The sequence below is a fragment of the Ceratotherium simum genome, chromosome 20 (genome assembly GCF_057802395.1).
Source record: "Ceratotherium simum simum isolate JZ-2026a chromosome 20, ASM5780239v1, whole genome shotgun sequence".
In the NCBI taxonomy this organism is placed as follows: domain Eukaryota; kingdom Metazoa; phylum Chordata; class Mammalia; order Perissodactyla; family Rhinocerotidae; genus Ceratotherium; species Ceratotherium simum.
In genome coordinates, this window is record NC_141919.1 from 22,325,464 (window position 1) to 22,342,814 (window position 17,351).

The 17,351-nt window shown below is 44.3% G+C and overlaps 1 protein-coding gene across 3 annotated transcripts in view; it reads left to right on the forward strand.

The window, feature by feature from the left end:
• Nucleotides 1-17,351, forward strand: part of DOCK8 (dedicator of cytokinesis 8) — a 204,188-nt gene that overhangs the window by 180,800 nt on the left and 6,037 nt on the right. For all 3 annotated transcript variants that reach the window (XM_087444522.1, XM_087444521.1, XM_087444523.1), the window contains 7 exons: nucleotides 908-1,051; nucleotides 2,339-2,470; nucleotides 2,924-3,058; nucleotides 4,486-4,575; nucleotides 7,609-7,845; nucleotides 10,317-10,460; nucleotides 11,739-11,845. In XM_087444522.1, the coding sequence (XP_087300648.1) occupies nucleotides 908-1,051; nucleotides 2,339-2,470; nucleotides 2,924-3,058; nucleotides 4,486-4,575; nucleotides 7,609-7,845; nucleotides 10,317-10,460; nucleotides 11,739-11,845 (989 nt within the window). The remainder of the gene's footprint in view (nucleotides 1-907; nucleotides 1,052-2,338; nucleotides 2,471-2,923; nucleotides 3,059-4,485; nucleotides 4,576-7,608; nucleotides 7,846-10,316; nucleotides 10,461-11,738; nucleotides 11,846-17,351) is intronic.

A 17,351-nucleotide genomic window follows, 5' to 3' on the forward strand; every position in this document is an offset into this window, starting at 1 on the left:
TGCCATGAGTGCAGGAGTAGGAAAGAGTGGCATGTGTGCTACCTGTTTGCAATCCCTATGCTAGGAAGGTTTCCCGTTTCTTTTATGCTCCATATGCATTTCTTCCACAGCTATGAAACAGGTCAAAGAAAATGACTCTTGACCTGTCAAGAGTATGAAGTCACTGCCAGGGCCAGAGCTGGGGTGAGACAAGTGAGGCGCTTAAGGCACAGAATTTAAGGAAGCACTCACATTCAGCATCACCACTTAAAGGACCCTGAGAGTGAGTGCCTCCCTAAATTTTGTGCCCTGGGTATCTCACTTGGTTCCCCCTAGCCCTGGCCCTGGTCACTGCATTCTCTGCTAGAGACGTTAAACACTGTGGTTTATGTAAAGAAAAAGTATGTAGAAAGAAACAAAATGTTTGGGGAAAAAAACAGTAAGTGCTGCATGGCCATAACAATTTCCACTAAGAAGACATTCTCACGTGCTATTGTCATGTAATACGGCTATTCATCTGCAAGTGCAGTCCGTAGTAGCAACAAGGAGTCTGATGAACTGTTAATTGGCCTTTGCCTTTTAAAAACCATGACCCCTGCTGGATGTCCCTTAGGTCATTTCACTAAAGTAATTCAATTGTTGTTACAATGAGGTAAGTGTCCTTTATATATCTCCTAATGGTTAAAAAGAAAAGAAAGCTGTGAATATTGAAGACCAGTTGCTCAGTGCATCCTTTCAAAATGAATGGCACCCAGAGCCTCTTCTGGGGGGAATTACAGACCTTGTGTAATCACAGGCTTGGTAAGGATCTTTGAACGTGGGCTTCCTCATCCGCATCCTCATCCTCATCCCCATATTTGGGTCCTCATGGTGCATTTTGTTAGTCTGGTTCCCCTGTTCTCCAGGCTTATACTGTGGTCTCTTTCAGAATATTTCTTCCAACGTGCTGGAGGAGTCAGCAGTCTCCGACGACACCCTGTCCCCTGACGAGGATGGTGTGTGCTCCGGCCGGTACTTCACCGAGAGCGGTCTGGTGGGCCTCCTAGAGCAGGCTGCAGAGCTCTTCAGCACGGTCAGTGACCACAGCAGGTCCCTGGGCCTCTGACTTCAGGCTGATCTCCCAGTGCTGTGAATGCTGGTCTTAACGGCCAAGCCAGCCCCACTTCAGATGACATGGCCAAGCCAGCCCCACTTCAGATGACACGTGCAGGGCTATGCAGGGCAGGGGAAGGGCCAGGATGACTTTGCTGTATGCAAATTACATCAGCTCTCCGAGGGAGATGAGAAAGCCTTTCATCACGGCAATATTCTGGTTTCCAACTCCATGCTCATTGGCTGGGCGGCAGTTTCGCAGTATTATTTCCATTTAATAGGGGTGGAAACTAAGCCACAGAGAGGTGAAATGGCTTGCCCAGGGTTACACAATAAATGATGAGACCTGTTTTTATTTCCTCATTTTCCCTCTCATAGGGGAAAATATTGGGGAGGAACCACTGGGAGGAGAGGGAGGAATAAATAGACAGCATCTTCCTTCCTAACAAGTGAGTAATCCTCAGGTCATCACAGACCGGGACCAGCTCAGAGAAGATTGGGAGCAGAAACCACTGAGACTCCCTTCATTAACGTAATCTGGGTCTAAACACTCCTAATAAGAGAAAAAATATATAAATTAAGTCAGTGAGATTCAGGGCAGAGGAGCAAGTCTCTTGTCCCTTTTTATTTTAATAATCTCCCTCCTCCCTCCAATTTTAAGCCAAGTAAATATTTACTACTTCACTATTTTTAGCTGATCCAATTTTGTTTTCATCCTATTTTTCCTTGTTGTCTACTTTTCATTTCCAAGTTTCCACCCTACAACTTCTATGTATTTTAATTATTGTTTTAACTATCTTCTCTCTCTCTCTCTTTTTTTTTTTTTTTGGCTTTCCATTTCAGGATTCAGCAAAAGTCCAATATACTTCTATTTTTCCTAAAATTTGAGAAAATGAACAGTTAGAATCCTACTAACTCCTTTCAGGCGTACATTGAACATCTGGCTACAGGGGAGTCCCCTGATGATATTCAATATGCCACAGCTGCCTGCCTGAATTGTTCTTAGTCCCTGCTGCCAATCTCCTGTCTTGTTTTTTCTCCGTGAAAACCCTTTTCCCTACTTAACATCATCACATGGGACATTTACCATGTCTAGTTCATTTTGAGTGCTACAACCATCCCAAAGAAGCTCAGACATTACTTCTGCTCTGTAAAATATTGTGATGCCAATAATGAATCCATTCTCCAGCACACAGTGAACTCTGATTGCTCTTCCTAGGTTTCCAGTGGATTAAATTCTCTTTGATTTCCTCCTCCTCTTTCCAAGGGAGGATTGTACGAGACGGTCAATGAGGTCTACAAGCTGGTCATCCCCCTCCTGGAAGCGCATCGAGACTTCCGGAAGCTGACGTCCACTCACGACAAGCTGCAGAAGGCCTTTGACAGCATCATTAGCAAGGTAGCTGGGGGTCCCGGCCAAAAGGTCCTATTACCTGGCAGCAGGTGACCCTGTCCCAGGGATGCTTGGCCCTCCTTCCTCTCTAGAGAGTGATTTGCCTTGAGCACATCATTGCTGTAGCTCTCACCTACCAAACGGAAAAGTGCTGGGAATAGACAGGACCAGAATTCAGACTGAGAAAGAAGGCAGCTTGAATTACTTTACAACCAGGAATTGTGAGAATCTTACAGAGACTTAAAAGAAGTCCTAGAAATCTTTCATGGAATTTCTTTTGTTATTATTTCCAAAGCTTATTGCATATACACTAAATTTTTTAAAGGAGTGATTTCTGTTTATATTAGCCATAGGAATAAACGCCTTATAACAAAGCAATAAAAGACTCCTGCCCTTTGCAACCCAATGATCCTCATGAATTACATAACTATGGAGAGGTTTTCTTATTTTGTTCATCAGGGTCATAAGAGAATGTTTGGAACTTACTTCCGAGTTGGTTTCTATGGATCCAAATTTGGAGATTTAGATGAGCAGGAATTTGTTTACAAAGAACCTGCAATTACCAAGCTTCCTGAGATCTCTCATAGACTAGAGGTAAGAAAAGTGATTCTGTGTGCTTGACATTATATACTTTACAAAAACAAGTTAGGGTGGGTCATTACCAAAAAACCAAAAGTGTCGTGGATTTATCATTGATCTCTATATAAATTTTTCCACACTGCATTTATAATATGAAGGTATTAGGTGAGATCATGAGGTAAAGCAAGATTTGGATAGTTTTACCTTAAGATTCTGTGTATACTTATCAAAGTTTGTACATTTATATGGTGAATATTTATTTCCAAGACTATCCAAAAGTCAGTCAATGTCATGTGCTTTCTTATAACCCTTTCCAAATTTTAGTAATAGTTTTTCAGCTTGAAGGTTATCATCTTGACTTTGAAGTAATCTGGCCAAACTACCAAATACCCTAGAAAGTGCTGTGACTATCGTTTTGCTGTCACTGGACAACACATCCCACTTCTGACACGGAGATGCTCTACAGGCACGCCCTGGCCTGTGGCACAGCAAGCTCTTCCTGCTGATCCAAGGAACATTCCTCTGTGGATAATCAGAGTCAGTGTCCCATCCCATGGCTGGCAGCCCCAATCCAGCCTACTGTTTACATTTGATCTAATGTAGCAGAAGAGAGCAGCATGTTCTTGGAGAAAAAGGGAAACAGCATAGAGAAAAATGAGAAAAAATGACACAGACATTGAAAAGGCCAAGCACTAAGAACTCAGGAGGAAAGTCAAGGGATGCCCCCAAAACAAAACCCTCTCAGGCTGAATAACTGGGGTCCCCCAAACTGCTGACAATAATTAACCAGAGATTCACTCCTTATGCTTTCGTGCTATTGCTTTGAATTTATGCCCTTTCATGGCTGTAAAACTTAAAACACTTTTGTTGCCAAATTGCTTCTTATACTATCCATCCATGCCAAATGAGACAAGAGACATTAATCCTTACTTGACTCAAAGAACCATGGCCCAGAGTGGTTGGGTGACTTGCCCAAAGTCATTCAGTTCATGAGAAGAAGAACTAGCAATTGACCCCAGGTCACTTGGTTCCCCGCTATTGTTCCCCCTACTTAGGACTAGAAGTGTATATTTTGTCTTCTTGTACACTGTGGTTTCTTACATTGTGGGAAGCCTGGTGACCTCCAAGTTCCTAGGGTAGAAAAGGCAAGAAGTAAATAGTGCCACACCCCTGGAGTTGCTTCAGGAAATATGATGAGTTGGTTGAATTAGAGGCAGCATCCATATTATAGGGAAGCATATATCAGTTTGCAATGCTGGACTTCCTTATATTTTTATTTTTGTCTCAGGAAATGCTGACCTTGCCTCATGAACTCAGAGGAACTTTCAATAATTAATGAGCAAATTCTCCCTTACACTTGTTCCAAACTTATTCCACCTCTGAGATACAGTGTTGCATTATATTAAAATAACCTTTATAATCAGTAGGTTCCTCTTGCCTAGGGATTTTATGGTCAGTGTTTTGGTGCGGAATTTGTGGAGGTGATAAAAGACTCTGCTCCTGTGGACAAAACCAAGCTGGATCCAAACAAGGTATGGGGAAATTCGTAAAAAGTAACCATCAGGCTCTGATTCCCTTTGTTCTACCCCAAGAACATAAGATGACCTCCTCTCTCTGGGCTCTCTAAGTCATTTAAATGCAGCCAGACTTTTTTGTCTAGGCTTCCACTACTGTTTGGTTAGATCTTAAGGAAACCATACTCAAAGGCAAGAATCATAATCGGAGCTACCATTTATTAAACACCAAATGTGTGCCTGGCACTGCTTTAAGCCCTTTACATACATCATTTCATTTCATCCTTCAACAGCCCTTTGAAGTCGGTGGTGTTATTCCTATTTTACGGATGAGAAAACTGAGGTATAGAAAGGTTAAGCAACTTTCCAAGGTCATGCAAGTGCCAAAGCCAGTACTCAAATGACGCTTGTCATCCTCAAACCCTTCATCACTGCTCTTTACTGCCTTTCTATAAAAGCTTTAAACTCTCAATGTAAAACATGTTGAAAGAGGCAGACTTCTCACTGACGGCATTTGGTGGCACCTTCTTTAGGCTGCAGGTATTCCTTCCAGCCAAGAGCAGGGTCACTGTGCTGTTGGGGGAATGGTGGAAAGGGCTTGGCCTTCAGTGTCCTCACTTTTCACATGAGAGTGTCTTCTGTCTCAGCCGCAGCTGGGTGTACTGCAATACAATTCTGACACTCAGCACCCAGAGTTAGTGTCACACTCCACAAGCTACAGGCCCAGTCGTCCACAGACTGCCCTCTCTTCAGACACCAGCCTCAAGTGGGGCCCCCAGGCCACCCACACTTCTGACCAGATGGCTACAAATTTGAGGGTTCCCACAGCACCCCTCCGGTTATGTAACTCACTAGAATGACTCACAGAGCTCAGAAAAGTGCTGTACTGACAATTACAGTTTTATGATAAAGGGTACACATAGGGCAAGGACTGGGAAGGAGCCCAGAGCTTCTGTGCCATCTCTTTGTGGAATCCAGGCATGTCACCCTCCTGTCAGGTCAGTACGTTCACCTACCAGGAAGCTCCACTGAGCCTCAGTGTCCAGAGTTGAATCAATCCAGGTCGGCGTGATTGATGAAATCATCAACCGCATTATTGAACTTAAGTCTCCAGCCCCCTTCCTCTCCCTGGAGGTCAGGCTAGCCCAGAGTCCCAACCCTCTAATCACATGATTGGGCTTTTTGGTGACCAGCCCCCCATCCTGAAGCTATCTAGGGACCCAACAAGCATGAGTCACCTCATTAGAGTCACAAAGAGACTCATATCACTCAGGAAATTCCAAGAGGTTTTGAAGCTCTGTGCCAGGAAACAAAGACGAGATACATTCTTTATTATACCACAGGGGGATGCATTCCTGCTCAGCCCGCCTCATAGACAGATATATCCATGAGAGAGCTTTCCACACTGCTCAAATAATGCAAGTTCGAGGTCTTATTGAGGGTTGGGGGGCCGAGGAGCAGTGGCCGCCTGGCAGGCCTGTAAAAGGAAGAGTCCAAACTCTTCTGTCAGTTCTGTCCTCCAGGACATTAAGAAGATGATGCACGTAAGGGAGGAATTGGCCAAATTTAAGAGATTGTTTTCCCACATATTTCAGAAGACTTGCTCACTTGAGACACATTCCCTAGTCTAGGCTTGCAGCAATAACTGGTAAGAGCTGAGCTAAGCTTCAGACAGAAATGTTCGAGGTCCCTGAAAGATAGGATTGTCTGTGTGCCCACAATGATCTGTGCACAGCTGTGTAGAGTGCCAGTGACATACCTGACACAGGGTGCTCTTTTCCCCTCTTTTATAATGCCCACGGTAGGCTGTGAGAGTTTTAAATGAGAATCTGAACCCCGAATTACAACCAGATTTCATCACACTAAACAGTGCTTTATGGTCTGAGGGCGGTGACCTCACCCATCCATTTCAGTGGGTGGGTGCTGCAGAGTCTATGGTCATTGTCATTCTTTTTTTTTTATAGAGGCCTTCTTTCTTGATAAGTGTCCTTCTTCATAGTGTGTTTGTGTGTGTGTGCATTTTTTAATGAGGTACATGCAGTAAAATCAAGTTTTTTGGTGTTTAGTTCTATGAGTTTTGACGAACACACATATAACCACCACTGCAACCAAGATATAGAAGAGTTCCATCACCCCAGAATATTTCCCCATGCCCCTTTGTCGTCATTCCCTCCCTCTACTTCCAGCCTCTGCTAGTCACTGATCTGCATTCTGTCTCAGTAGTTTTGCCTTTTCCAGACTGTCATGTAAATAGAATCATACAGTAAATAAATGCAGTCTTACAGCCTTTTGAGTCTGGCTTCTTTCACTTAGCACAATGCATTTGTTAGTTATTGCTTTTGATTGCTGAGTAGTCTTCTGTTGTATGGATCTACCATCATTTGTTTATCCATTCCCCACTTGAGGGACATTAGGGTTGTGTCTAGTTTTTGTCTATGAGGAATAATGCTGCTATAGACATTTGTGTACAGGCTTTTGTGTGAACGTAAGCTTTTATTCCTCTTGAGTACACACATCGGAGTGGGATCACCAGGTCAAATAGTCAGTGGAATTTCACTGTATGAGAAACTGCCAGGCTGTTTTGTCAAGTGGTGTCCCATTTGCCCTCCCACCATCCATGTATGAAAGTTCCAGCTGCTCTCCATCCTTGTCAGCACTTGCTGTTGTCAGTTTTCTTTAGTGTGGCCATTCTAATAAGAGCGCAGTGGTCATGGTTGTTCTGAAAAGGAAAATTTGTCTCTTCTGAATTGCAGTTTGCAAACTTTCATGCCAAGTTTCAGTTGCGTCATTAGCTCTGCTGGGAGGGGCTGCTTGTGGACCTGACTTCACACAGACACACTCCCCTCTCCTTCTCGCAGTCCTTTCCCTGCCTGGGGTGGAGAGGAGGGATGGCGGATGGCTGAAGTCTCGCCTGATGCTCTCAGCTTCTGTGGCTTTTGTGAACTCAGTGGGGGGTGCTGTGTGCGGGTTCCAGCATGCCCCTCCTGTGCATCCTGGGTGGTTGTTTGCAGAATAGCTCATCTCTTCCTTCCCCTACCTTTTCCCCTTCAGGCCTACATACAGATCACTTTTGTGGAGCCCTACTTTGATGAGTATGAGATGAAAGACAGGGTAACCTACTTTGAGAAGAATTTCAATCTACGGAGGTTCATGTACACCACCCCTTTCACCCTGGAGGGGCGGCCTCGGGGAGAATTGCATGAGCAGTACCGGCGGAACACCGTCCTGACCACCATGCACGCCTTCCCCTACATCAAGACCAGGATCAGCGTCATCCAGAAGGAGGAGGTAATGGCCCCGGGGGGAATGGGCTCTGGACTGAGGCCGCCGTTGAACAAGTGGGCCTGCGTAACCTTCCAGGATGACACACAAACCTCCTTCGTGCTCCTTTGTGCAGACTGGAGTGAAAATCTAGAAGGGCCACACTTGAAATATGATAATGGGGGTTGTCCTCTCACCCTCGTGGTGCCAGGAATCCCGTTTAGGCAGCTACGTATTTTATAGTGCTACTTTATATTTAAATATTTTATATTTTAGTTATATCTTTAATATAAATACATTTACATAATTATAATATTTAACATTTATATGTTAATGATAAGTTCTATGAAATACATATTTTAATTTTTATTTTATATTGACTTTTTCTATACTTAAAAGCTTACAGGTGATTCAGGCATAGTTGTGTCGTTAATTATTAGAGACAGGAAGAGCCAACGAGCAGCTCCAATGAGTTGGTGTTGGTGGTGAGCTGGAGGGAGGGCACTGTGCAAGGTAGACAAGGAGACAAGCTGACTTCTAGTCCCAGCTTCCTCCTGTGGCTTTGTACAAGTCACTTATTTTTAGTCAGTTTCCTCCTCTATGCATTGACAGGAAAGATCCCTTTCCCTTCTCTGGTTCTGTGTAGAGTAGAAGACTTCTAATCCATTGTAATGGGACTGATCAAGAAAGTGTCTCAAGCCACAGAATCGCTCAAAATTAGACATACCATAAATATTTTATTTTACTTTAAAACCCATACGTGTACATTTATTTGTCATTCATTTTATATAGGGGCACAGCCTTCTCTGCGATTTTAGGTTGGCTGATCACAATTCAGCATCGTCTTTCCCGTATAAACCCCACCCATAATGCACTGTCCGTGATATTCAGTTTGGGTTTCTATAAAGCAGAATGAGAGCTTAAAGATCCTTATTAAACAATATGAGAGCAGAATCCTTGCAGATTTTTATTATGTTTTGCCCCTAGCCTTTTACAGTTGTCTTGCGCACACCTAATATGACAGGAATCCTTATAGCAACTCACTTTCATGTCTTGCCCAAGCATTCAGCATGGTTTTCATTGAAACAACTCTTGTTCTTTCCACACCCATCCTTCATCAGTTTATGCATTGTTTAGTTAGATTAGGTCATTAAAATAACAAGTATAACAGGCATAATCAAGTTGATGAACAAACACAGATAAACTGTGATGAATACACACCTCATCAGGCAGGAGCAGAAGTGACCAAGCTTACTGGAGAGAAGCCCACCAACTAGAGTATTCAGCAACCACATCAGAGAGTGGGGTTCACAGAGGGAAGAGAAAGCCTGAATAGTGACTCAGTTAAGAGGAGACTGGTATAAAAGGCATCTGCTCTATTTCTTATTGTTTTGGACTTTTGAACACTAGGACATGTAGGCATAGCACAGAAATAAACTCATGGTCCCAGTAAGAGTCCTCACAAATTTTTCTTGCCTGTTTGTAGTTCCCTGAGAACCTCAGTGTGTTAATTTGCTAGGGCTGCCATACAAAGTACCATAGACTTGGTGGCTTAGACAACAGAAATTTATTGTCTCACAGTTCTAGAGGCCAGAAGTCAAAAATCAAGGTGTTGGCACAGTGGGTTCCTTCTGAGGGCTGTAAGTGAAGGAAGGATCTGTTCCAGGCCTCTCTCCTTGGCATGTAGATGGCCACCTTCTCCCTATGTCGCTTCACATCGTCTTCCCTCTATGCATGTCTCTGTGTCCAAATTTCCTCTTCTAATAGGGACATAGGTCAAGTTGGATTAGGGCCCATCCTAACAACCTCCTTTTAACATGGTTACATCTATGAAGACCCTGTCTCAAATAAGGTCACATTCTGGGGTACTGGGGATTAAGACTTCAGTAGATGAATTTTGAGGGGACATGACTCCACCCATAACATTCAGGAAGACTCCAAATAAGCAGAATTTAGCAACTAGCAGATTGACTGTTAAGATAATTCTGTTTACTAGGAATTCACTTTACGGTGAGTTGGAGAAGGCACACATGATGCCAAAATCTTGTGTTATGGTGGGGAAGAAAATCTTGGATGCTTTCCCAATTATAAGTCAAGTAACTTGTTCAGTAATAGGAAAGGAAACCTAACAGTGTAGAAAGAACATGGATTTTGAATGTAGACATCATTCTGATCAAATTCTGACCTCCCCACTTACTACTTGTGTCATTTTGTGGCACTTACTTAACCTTACAAATTCCCTCTTTGACTATAAAATGGAGAGAATACAGAGGTTGTTTAAAGGAGTAAGTGATAAATGTATATAAAGTCCTGGGACACAAGTACTCAAGAAATGTTAGGCCCTTCCTTCCTCTTAACCTGTCCAGATAATTTTATTACTCTGAAAGCCTCCTTAGCTGCTTCTTCAAATCCAGGTGCCCTCTTCATCATAGCTCCAGGTTTGTCCATGGCTTGTAAGACCAAATAATAATTTCCCTACATTTATGTCTTATGTTCAGTTTGTTTTGACACCGATCGAAGTTGCCATTGAAGATATGAAAAAGAAGACCCTGCAGTTAGCAGTTGCCATTAACCAGGAGCCCCCTGATGCCAAGATGCTTCAGATGGTGCTACAGGGCTCCGTCGGAGCTACTGTAAATCAGGTGAGCAAAACCAACTGGTGGGCAGCTCCTCTGGTTCTTGTTATTTAGATTTTCATTATATGTCTGCATCCTCCTTCCTGTTGATGAGCAGTCTGATCAACATACAAATGATGTTCCTAAATTTAGACTGAACATTGTGAAATTTAGAAGACTTTGAGGAGGACTCTTCTGCTTCATGTAGCAACCCAAGGTAGAAAAGAAATCCTGGAGATGAGTGGACCATGTCTAAGGAGTACCGTTTTCTTGGAGAAGTCTTCACTTAGGATCAAACCTAGCAATATGATCCAGATCTGGGGTCCTGTTGAAGAGTTCTTGGTCATGTCCAATTTAGGCAGAGTCATTGCAGGGCTTGAGACTAATCTAAGGATGCCTGTAGGAGACAGGGGAGAGGGTCTAGAACATCCATCTGCTGGGTCAGTCACCAATGAAGCCAGCATGCCAGCAGCCTTGCTAACTAGGAGTGACCTAGGACCAGGCTTCTTGGACCACTTAAGACCAGAGTGGACCTTCTCAGACCCATTAGAATCCTAACTCCCAAGTTCAGCTTGGAAATAAACCAGTCTCAGATGGAAAGAGTATTAGCTTAGTATTCTCTGTCCAGTGTGCCTCCTTAATTTCAGATCTAGATCTGCTCTTGTCCACATCTCCACAGTCAAAAACTCAATGAGTATTGTGACTCTTTCCTCAATCAGCACAATTGGACTCCCCTGCAAAAATTCTGTGTCCACTTAACATCAAGGGAACAGAAATAGCAGAGAGGAGAAACAACTGTTATATTTCCAATATTAGAAAATGTTAGGAAGCTTTTGCTTTAGTAAGTGCCAGTCCTTTGGTGAAAATGGAAGACTTTATAAGCCCACAACCATGGACTACATATGTACTATGCATATCTCTTATCTCTGGTTCAAGCCAGCAATTACACAAAATGGTGCTCACCACTCAAGCAACTAGAGAAGTGAATATGAATGGATGGATCAAGACAATCCCCATTTTTATAAAAGCAACTCAAAGCACATACCCTGTGATGTAGTAGTTACCTTTCTATATGAAGGAAACCTTATTATTAGTATTTGATTAAAAAATACATTTATACTTCTGAGTATTCTCCTGAAACTGCAGACTCCTCTAAGGAATCAAAGCTTTTCTGAGATATTCAAGACCTTCCTTGATTTTTTGTTCTGGTCAAACTAACTACAAAATTAAATGTTCAAAGGCATTTTCTCTCGAGTGATTTGATTTTTTTCCAACATCAGTATTGTTTTTTACTTTTTCCATCAGGGACCACTGGAGGTAGCCCAAGTGTTTTTGGCCGAAATTCCAGCTGACCCCAAACTCTATCGACATCACAACAAGTTGCGATTATGTTTTAAGGAGTTCATAATGCGGTAAGGAGGAAAATGGCTGGGAATTCAGTAGACCTGTGCTTCTCAAAGTGTGGTCCCCAGAGCAGCAGCTTCAGCATCACCTGCGAAATTTGCTAGGAAGGCAGATTCTCAGGCACCAACCAGACCTACTGAATCAGAATCTCCAGAGGTGGGCCCAGCAACCTGTGTTTCCACAAGGCCTCCAGGGGATTCTGATGCACGTTCGAGTTTGAGAACCACTGCAGTAGAGCAGTACTACTTACAGTACTAACACGTAACTCACGCTTCAACTGTCGAGTGCTTTCGTGTCTATCATCTCCCACGTGCCTCACAATCACGTTGTAAAACAGGTATTATCACCATCCTCATCTTACAAAAGAGGCAACAGAGGTTCAGAGATGGGAGATGATTTTACTTAAGGTCACACAGCTGGTTAGTAGCAGAGTTGAGTTCAAACCCAGGTCTTCTGACTTTAAATAGCCCATGCTTCCATCCATGTTGATGGTCCACTGACGTGTTAGAGTCTGAGAGGTTCTTGGCATCGGCAGTCTTCATAATTTCCCATATCATGCAGTAACTTATTTTTAGAAATGTGAAGATAGACATCGGGAGATAAAGGCAAGATTCTAAAACTGGGCTTTTTCAAAGGCATTATCTCTATGGCACTTCCCACTGTCAGACAAGCTTCATCTCTGCTCCTGAATTCTGCAAAGGAACTGGCTCCAAGAGCAGCCTGTCCAGCCTGGATAGGAAGCCAGTCTTTGGGCAATGTCTTGCAAGCTGTTGCAGTATACAGACAGCTATGTTGGGTCTCCTGTGGCCCTAAAAAGAATGATTATAAAGGATGTGATGGCATTTCACTCATAAGAGAGGACATCAGAAAAATGTGTGCCAATATTTCTTTTCATCCAGAACCTTGGAGCAGCATATAAAGTGTAAGAATATCCTTACTTGGCAGATGGGCATAAAGGAGGCTGCAAGTTCAAGTTTGCTAAATTCAGTGAAAACTCATCGGGATGCTAGTGTTGGGTGGGGTTAGAGATACCTCCTTCTTCACAGGCTTTGATGAGATGTATGCAAATTTGCTGTGTACAGAGGAGACACACTTGGTCCTGCAGTGAATCACAGCTGCTTGGTAATAGGGTGTGTGTGTGTGGCTGTGTATGAGTGTGTGGGCATATGCACACATACATGCAGACACAGAGGTTATATTTATTAATGTTTTGGTATTTGAATCATTTCCTGTATTTGATAGCAATTCTGACATTACACAAAAGCTAGATTTTCTTCAGTAAGCAGTGCATTTTCATAGATCAAAAGGCTACAAAAATATCAGAGGAATTTTTATGATCTATTTACTTTCCACATATCTTCATTTAAAATTAGTTATGGTCGAAGGCCCCTGAAGTAGGAAGTGGCCCGGGCCTCTCTGGAAAGGATCTATGAAATGTTTAATGAGCATGCACTATGACCCAGGTATGATATTAGTTGTGGGAGTACAGGAGCTGGGTATTCCTCCTCCTGACAACAGGATACATATCTGCGTGGCTACATAATAACACAATGCAGCATGGGCCAAGAACTGTTAAGAGTGAAGTAAATACAGGGCTATAGAGTTCAGAAAAGAACAGTCAGTTACAGGCTGGAACGGCTGGGGAAGACTTTGTAGAAAACATCACTTAAACCTTGTCTTGAATATATAGGTGGAAGAAAGGGGGTAGCGGGAAGAGGGAGCCATTACTGGTCAAGTGACCAACATGACAAGACTCAGAGGCAAGCATGTCCATGATGCCTCTGGGCTCCTCTGAGTTGGCAAGAGCAGCGTGTTCTCGTTGAGCATGCTAGGACGAGGTGGAAAGACAGTGGTACTGGTAAACGGAGCTCTGAGTAGAATTTAAATGTAAAAGGAAGCTTGTTAAGAGAAGCCGTGACTTTTGTTTCTTAGTTAAAATGTACTTATAAAATCCCTATTGAACGCACATTTTTAATTAGCTCCAGCCCCAGGACAAGTGACTACAAAGAGAACTAGGGCTGAGTAAAACTGTTCCAGGCAAGATATATAAAAGGAAAGGGGTTTTCCAGGGATGGTCCTTTAAATAAGTCATGCGTTAGACTTTGGATGGTGACGTTCTCTTTCTCCCCAGATGGCCTGCAAAACTGCCTGATTTTCAAAATCAAATTCACCGTTTAAAATGTTCTCCGGCCCTTCTAATGGTGATTCCCATGGGAAAGCAGGCTATCATCCCACCTTCCCCAGTGCCAGTTGGGCTGCCCCATTGTTCTAGGAAAGCCACAAGAATATCTAACAGTGCTTCTCAAACTTCCCTGTGCAAACAAATGACCTGGGGATCTTGTCAAAATACACATTCTGATTTTGTGTGTCTGGGGTGGGCCTGAGACGCTGCATTTCTAACAGGCACCCAGGTGATGCTGATGCTGCTGGATGGGACCAAACTTGAGTAGAGGCTATAACGCTGTAGAGGTTGCTTGATTGCCTCCCTCAAACATTTTCTCCTCCTCCTTCCCACGCCCGCCCCCCCAGTGGCTTTATCCTTCAGGCCATGCCTGTTGTCACTCACCTCTTTTCCTTTCCTTTCCTCCCTGCAAAACAGCAAACGTGCTCAAACTGCTGCACTGCTGAACTGACTATAGATGTCAGTTCATTCATTCACTCAGCAAATACTTACTGAGCCCGTACTTTGTGCCAGGCACCGTGCTACACATGTGCAAGGGTGAAGTCCCAGTACAAGTGGGACAAGGCTACAGGCAAAACAACGCTGCTGCTCACTATTTCATCTCTGGGTGCAACTAGAGGTTGACTTTCCTTCCACTTTATTTCACATAGACCAAAGGTAGTGAGAGCGATTGCGAAGGTTGCATAACTGTATAAATCCACTAAAACTCATCAAACTGTACATTTAAAATGAGTGAATGTGATGGTCTGTAAATTACACCCTCAGTACAACCAGGTGAGGAAACCTTCCTTTCCCCATTGCTTAATTTCTTCTCAAGTCCATTAAAGTAATAGCTTTTTAATGACTAGACTAACTATTTTATCAAGTTGTTTGCACCCGTGTATCCCCCCCTGCCCCCCAGCTCCCAGACAGCCAAGGTGGTGCAGGAGTGGAAAATGTCTGGGGTTGAACAGCTCTCAGGTTTTCCCTGGAGTGAGCTCCAGCTTCTCAGCAGACTTGGAGTGTTGGTCGATAAGCCCCGATTTCCAAGGTGAAGATAGTGAGCCTTCCGATGCTGATTGCTAATAGCGGAAATGTACCCTTGCCAGGTGCACTGAGCCAGGTCCCGCTGCTGGGCAATGGCCTTTCTGCCTCAGCTGTGGCGGAACCGGATACAGCCATAAAGAACCTGGCAGGCTGACCTGCTGTAGCTGATGCTTCTCCTGCCAGTCCTGGGCTCTTCAGATGGTTGCCAAGTTGGGACCTCAATCCCTTCCTGCCTTTTGCTGAGATAAGAAAAAGTACCTCACAGTTTCAGAAGGCAAGATGGAGAGCTACAGCATTCTTTTTCCCTCCACTGCCCCCCCCAAAGCACCCAAACCATTTTAGACACTGCAACCTGTGCCAATTTCTTCTTCTTATATTTCTTAGTCAGCTTGGACTGCTACAATGAAATGCCACAGACTGAGTGGCTTGAACAACAGACATTGATTTCGCACAGTGCAGAGGCTGGGAAGGCCAGGATTAAGGTGCCAGCAGATTCAGTTCCAGGGGAGACCCTCCTACTGGCTTGTAAACGGCCACCTTCTCACTGTATCCTCACACAGCAGAGAGGAAGAGGAAGAAAGCTCTCTGGTATTTCTTCTTACAAGTGCACTTATCCCATCGTGGCCTAATTTAAACCTAAACTCCTCCTCTAAATACCGTCAAATGGTGGGGGGGGTTGTTTAGGGCTTCAGTATATGAATTTTGGGGGACAGATACATTCAGTCCATAATATTACCTGAACTTTCCTATAACTATTCCTATAAAGACTAAGTGATTTTTAAATTTATTTTTATATTTAAACAAAATATAGTAGTACACAATGACACCAGTCACACACTGCCTTTAAGAGAAGCAGTTTCAGATACCCCCAGAGAAGGTCCACTGCACACGTGGTCAGAGAGTCAGAAAACGGGGTTGGGCGGTGGTGTTATAAGCTGGAGTTAAGTCTGTGAAGATGAGGGAGAGGGAATTTGCTCAAGTGGCCAACGGAGAACAAATGTGTATAGTGTAGGTGAGAACCGACACAGGAGGTAGAAAGAGATCTGAATATTTGGTGGGAAAACAAAGCCTTCAAGATCATGAGGGGTGGCTCAGAAGCAGGTCGACTATGGGGACATATGAGTGACTTTTGTCACTTTTCCAGGGTCACAGAGACCTGGGTTAGTGGGCCAAGGATGCTAGACAGAAACTGAGAGCCAAGCAGAGCAGCTTACACACACACACACACACACACACACACACACACAGCTCTTCCCCCTCTCCATCCCCTCTGCAATGATTCTAAAGAGAAAAAAAAATCCATTTTTGTTACAGTGTGATTCTGTCCCCCTCTCTTGCTCCACTCCCCAACTCCCTCCAACAAGCTCTTGGTCCTCAGTGCTTTTCCTTTCACTCACTTTTTTTTTTTTTTTTTCACTTTTTCCTCTCCCTGTGGGAAGGGGGCACCATGCCCGAGGGTTGCTGGGGCTGATACCGAATTAGCAAATGTGATACGATCATTGGAAACCCAGGGCTCAGGACTCTTCAGGACAGGAGCCCAGGGCCTGAAGGAGGTTGAAGCCAGTGTAATGTGAACCAAGCACTAAAGACCAGCCTACGGTCTGATCTGGGGACTCCCACCCCCACCTGAGTTCTAGTGTGTTCAGTAGGTCCTCAGAACCTGCTTCCAGGTGTCAGATGTGAGATTGGACACCTTCCCAAGCCCATAGCTCCAATCTAGCTCCCCTCCCTTCCCACATCTGGCCTCAGGAGGAGGAAAAAGAGCCACTGTGCCTTCCTCGAGGGAGGCAGCCACACAGGCCCAACAAGGGGAGGTAGAGGTGGCTCAGGGGACAGCAGGAAGGCCCAGCCACTGCTCCTTGTCTGCCCTGGGGTGCGCCCCCCTGCCCCCACAATGCTGTGCACTCTCAATCTCCCGCGCCTCCCCATCTGCAGTGACGGGGTCACATGGGATGAGTGCCTTCCGATGGGCTGTAACCCCTACTTCCCTCTAGGAAAGGCAGGCAACACTGACTGAGCAGCCCTCCCCCGTGGCAGCCGCTCACTTAGGTCCTCACATACCTGACACCATTTCATGCCCATAAACCCGTTTTATAGATGAAGGACATGAGGTTGAAGGAGGTTGTGATTAGCCCAAGGTCACACAGCAAGTAAGTGGCAGAACCAGGATTTAAACTAGTCCTCCATTGGGACAGGCTGCCCTTGGGATCTGGGGTCTGGTAGTGGTTGGGCTGGGAGGGAGGAAATGAAGGGGAGAAGATTGGAGAAAGCCACTGGGATGGGCCTGGCAGAGGTGGGTATGCCCA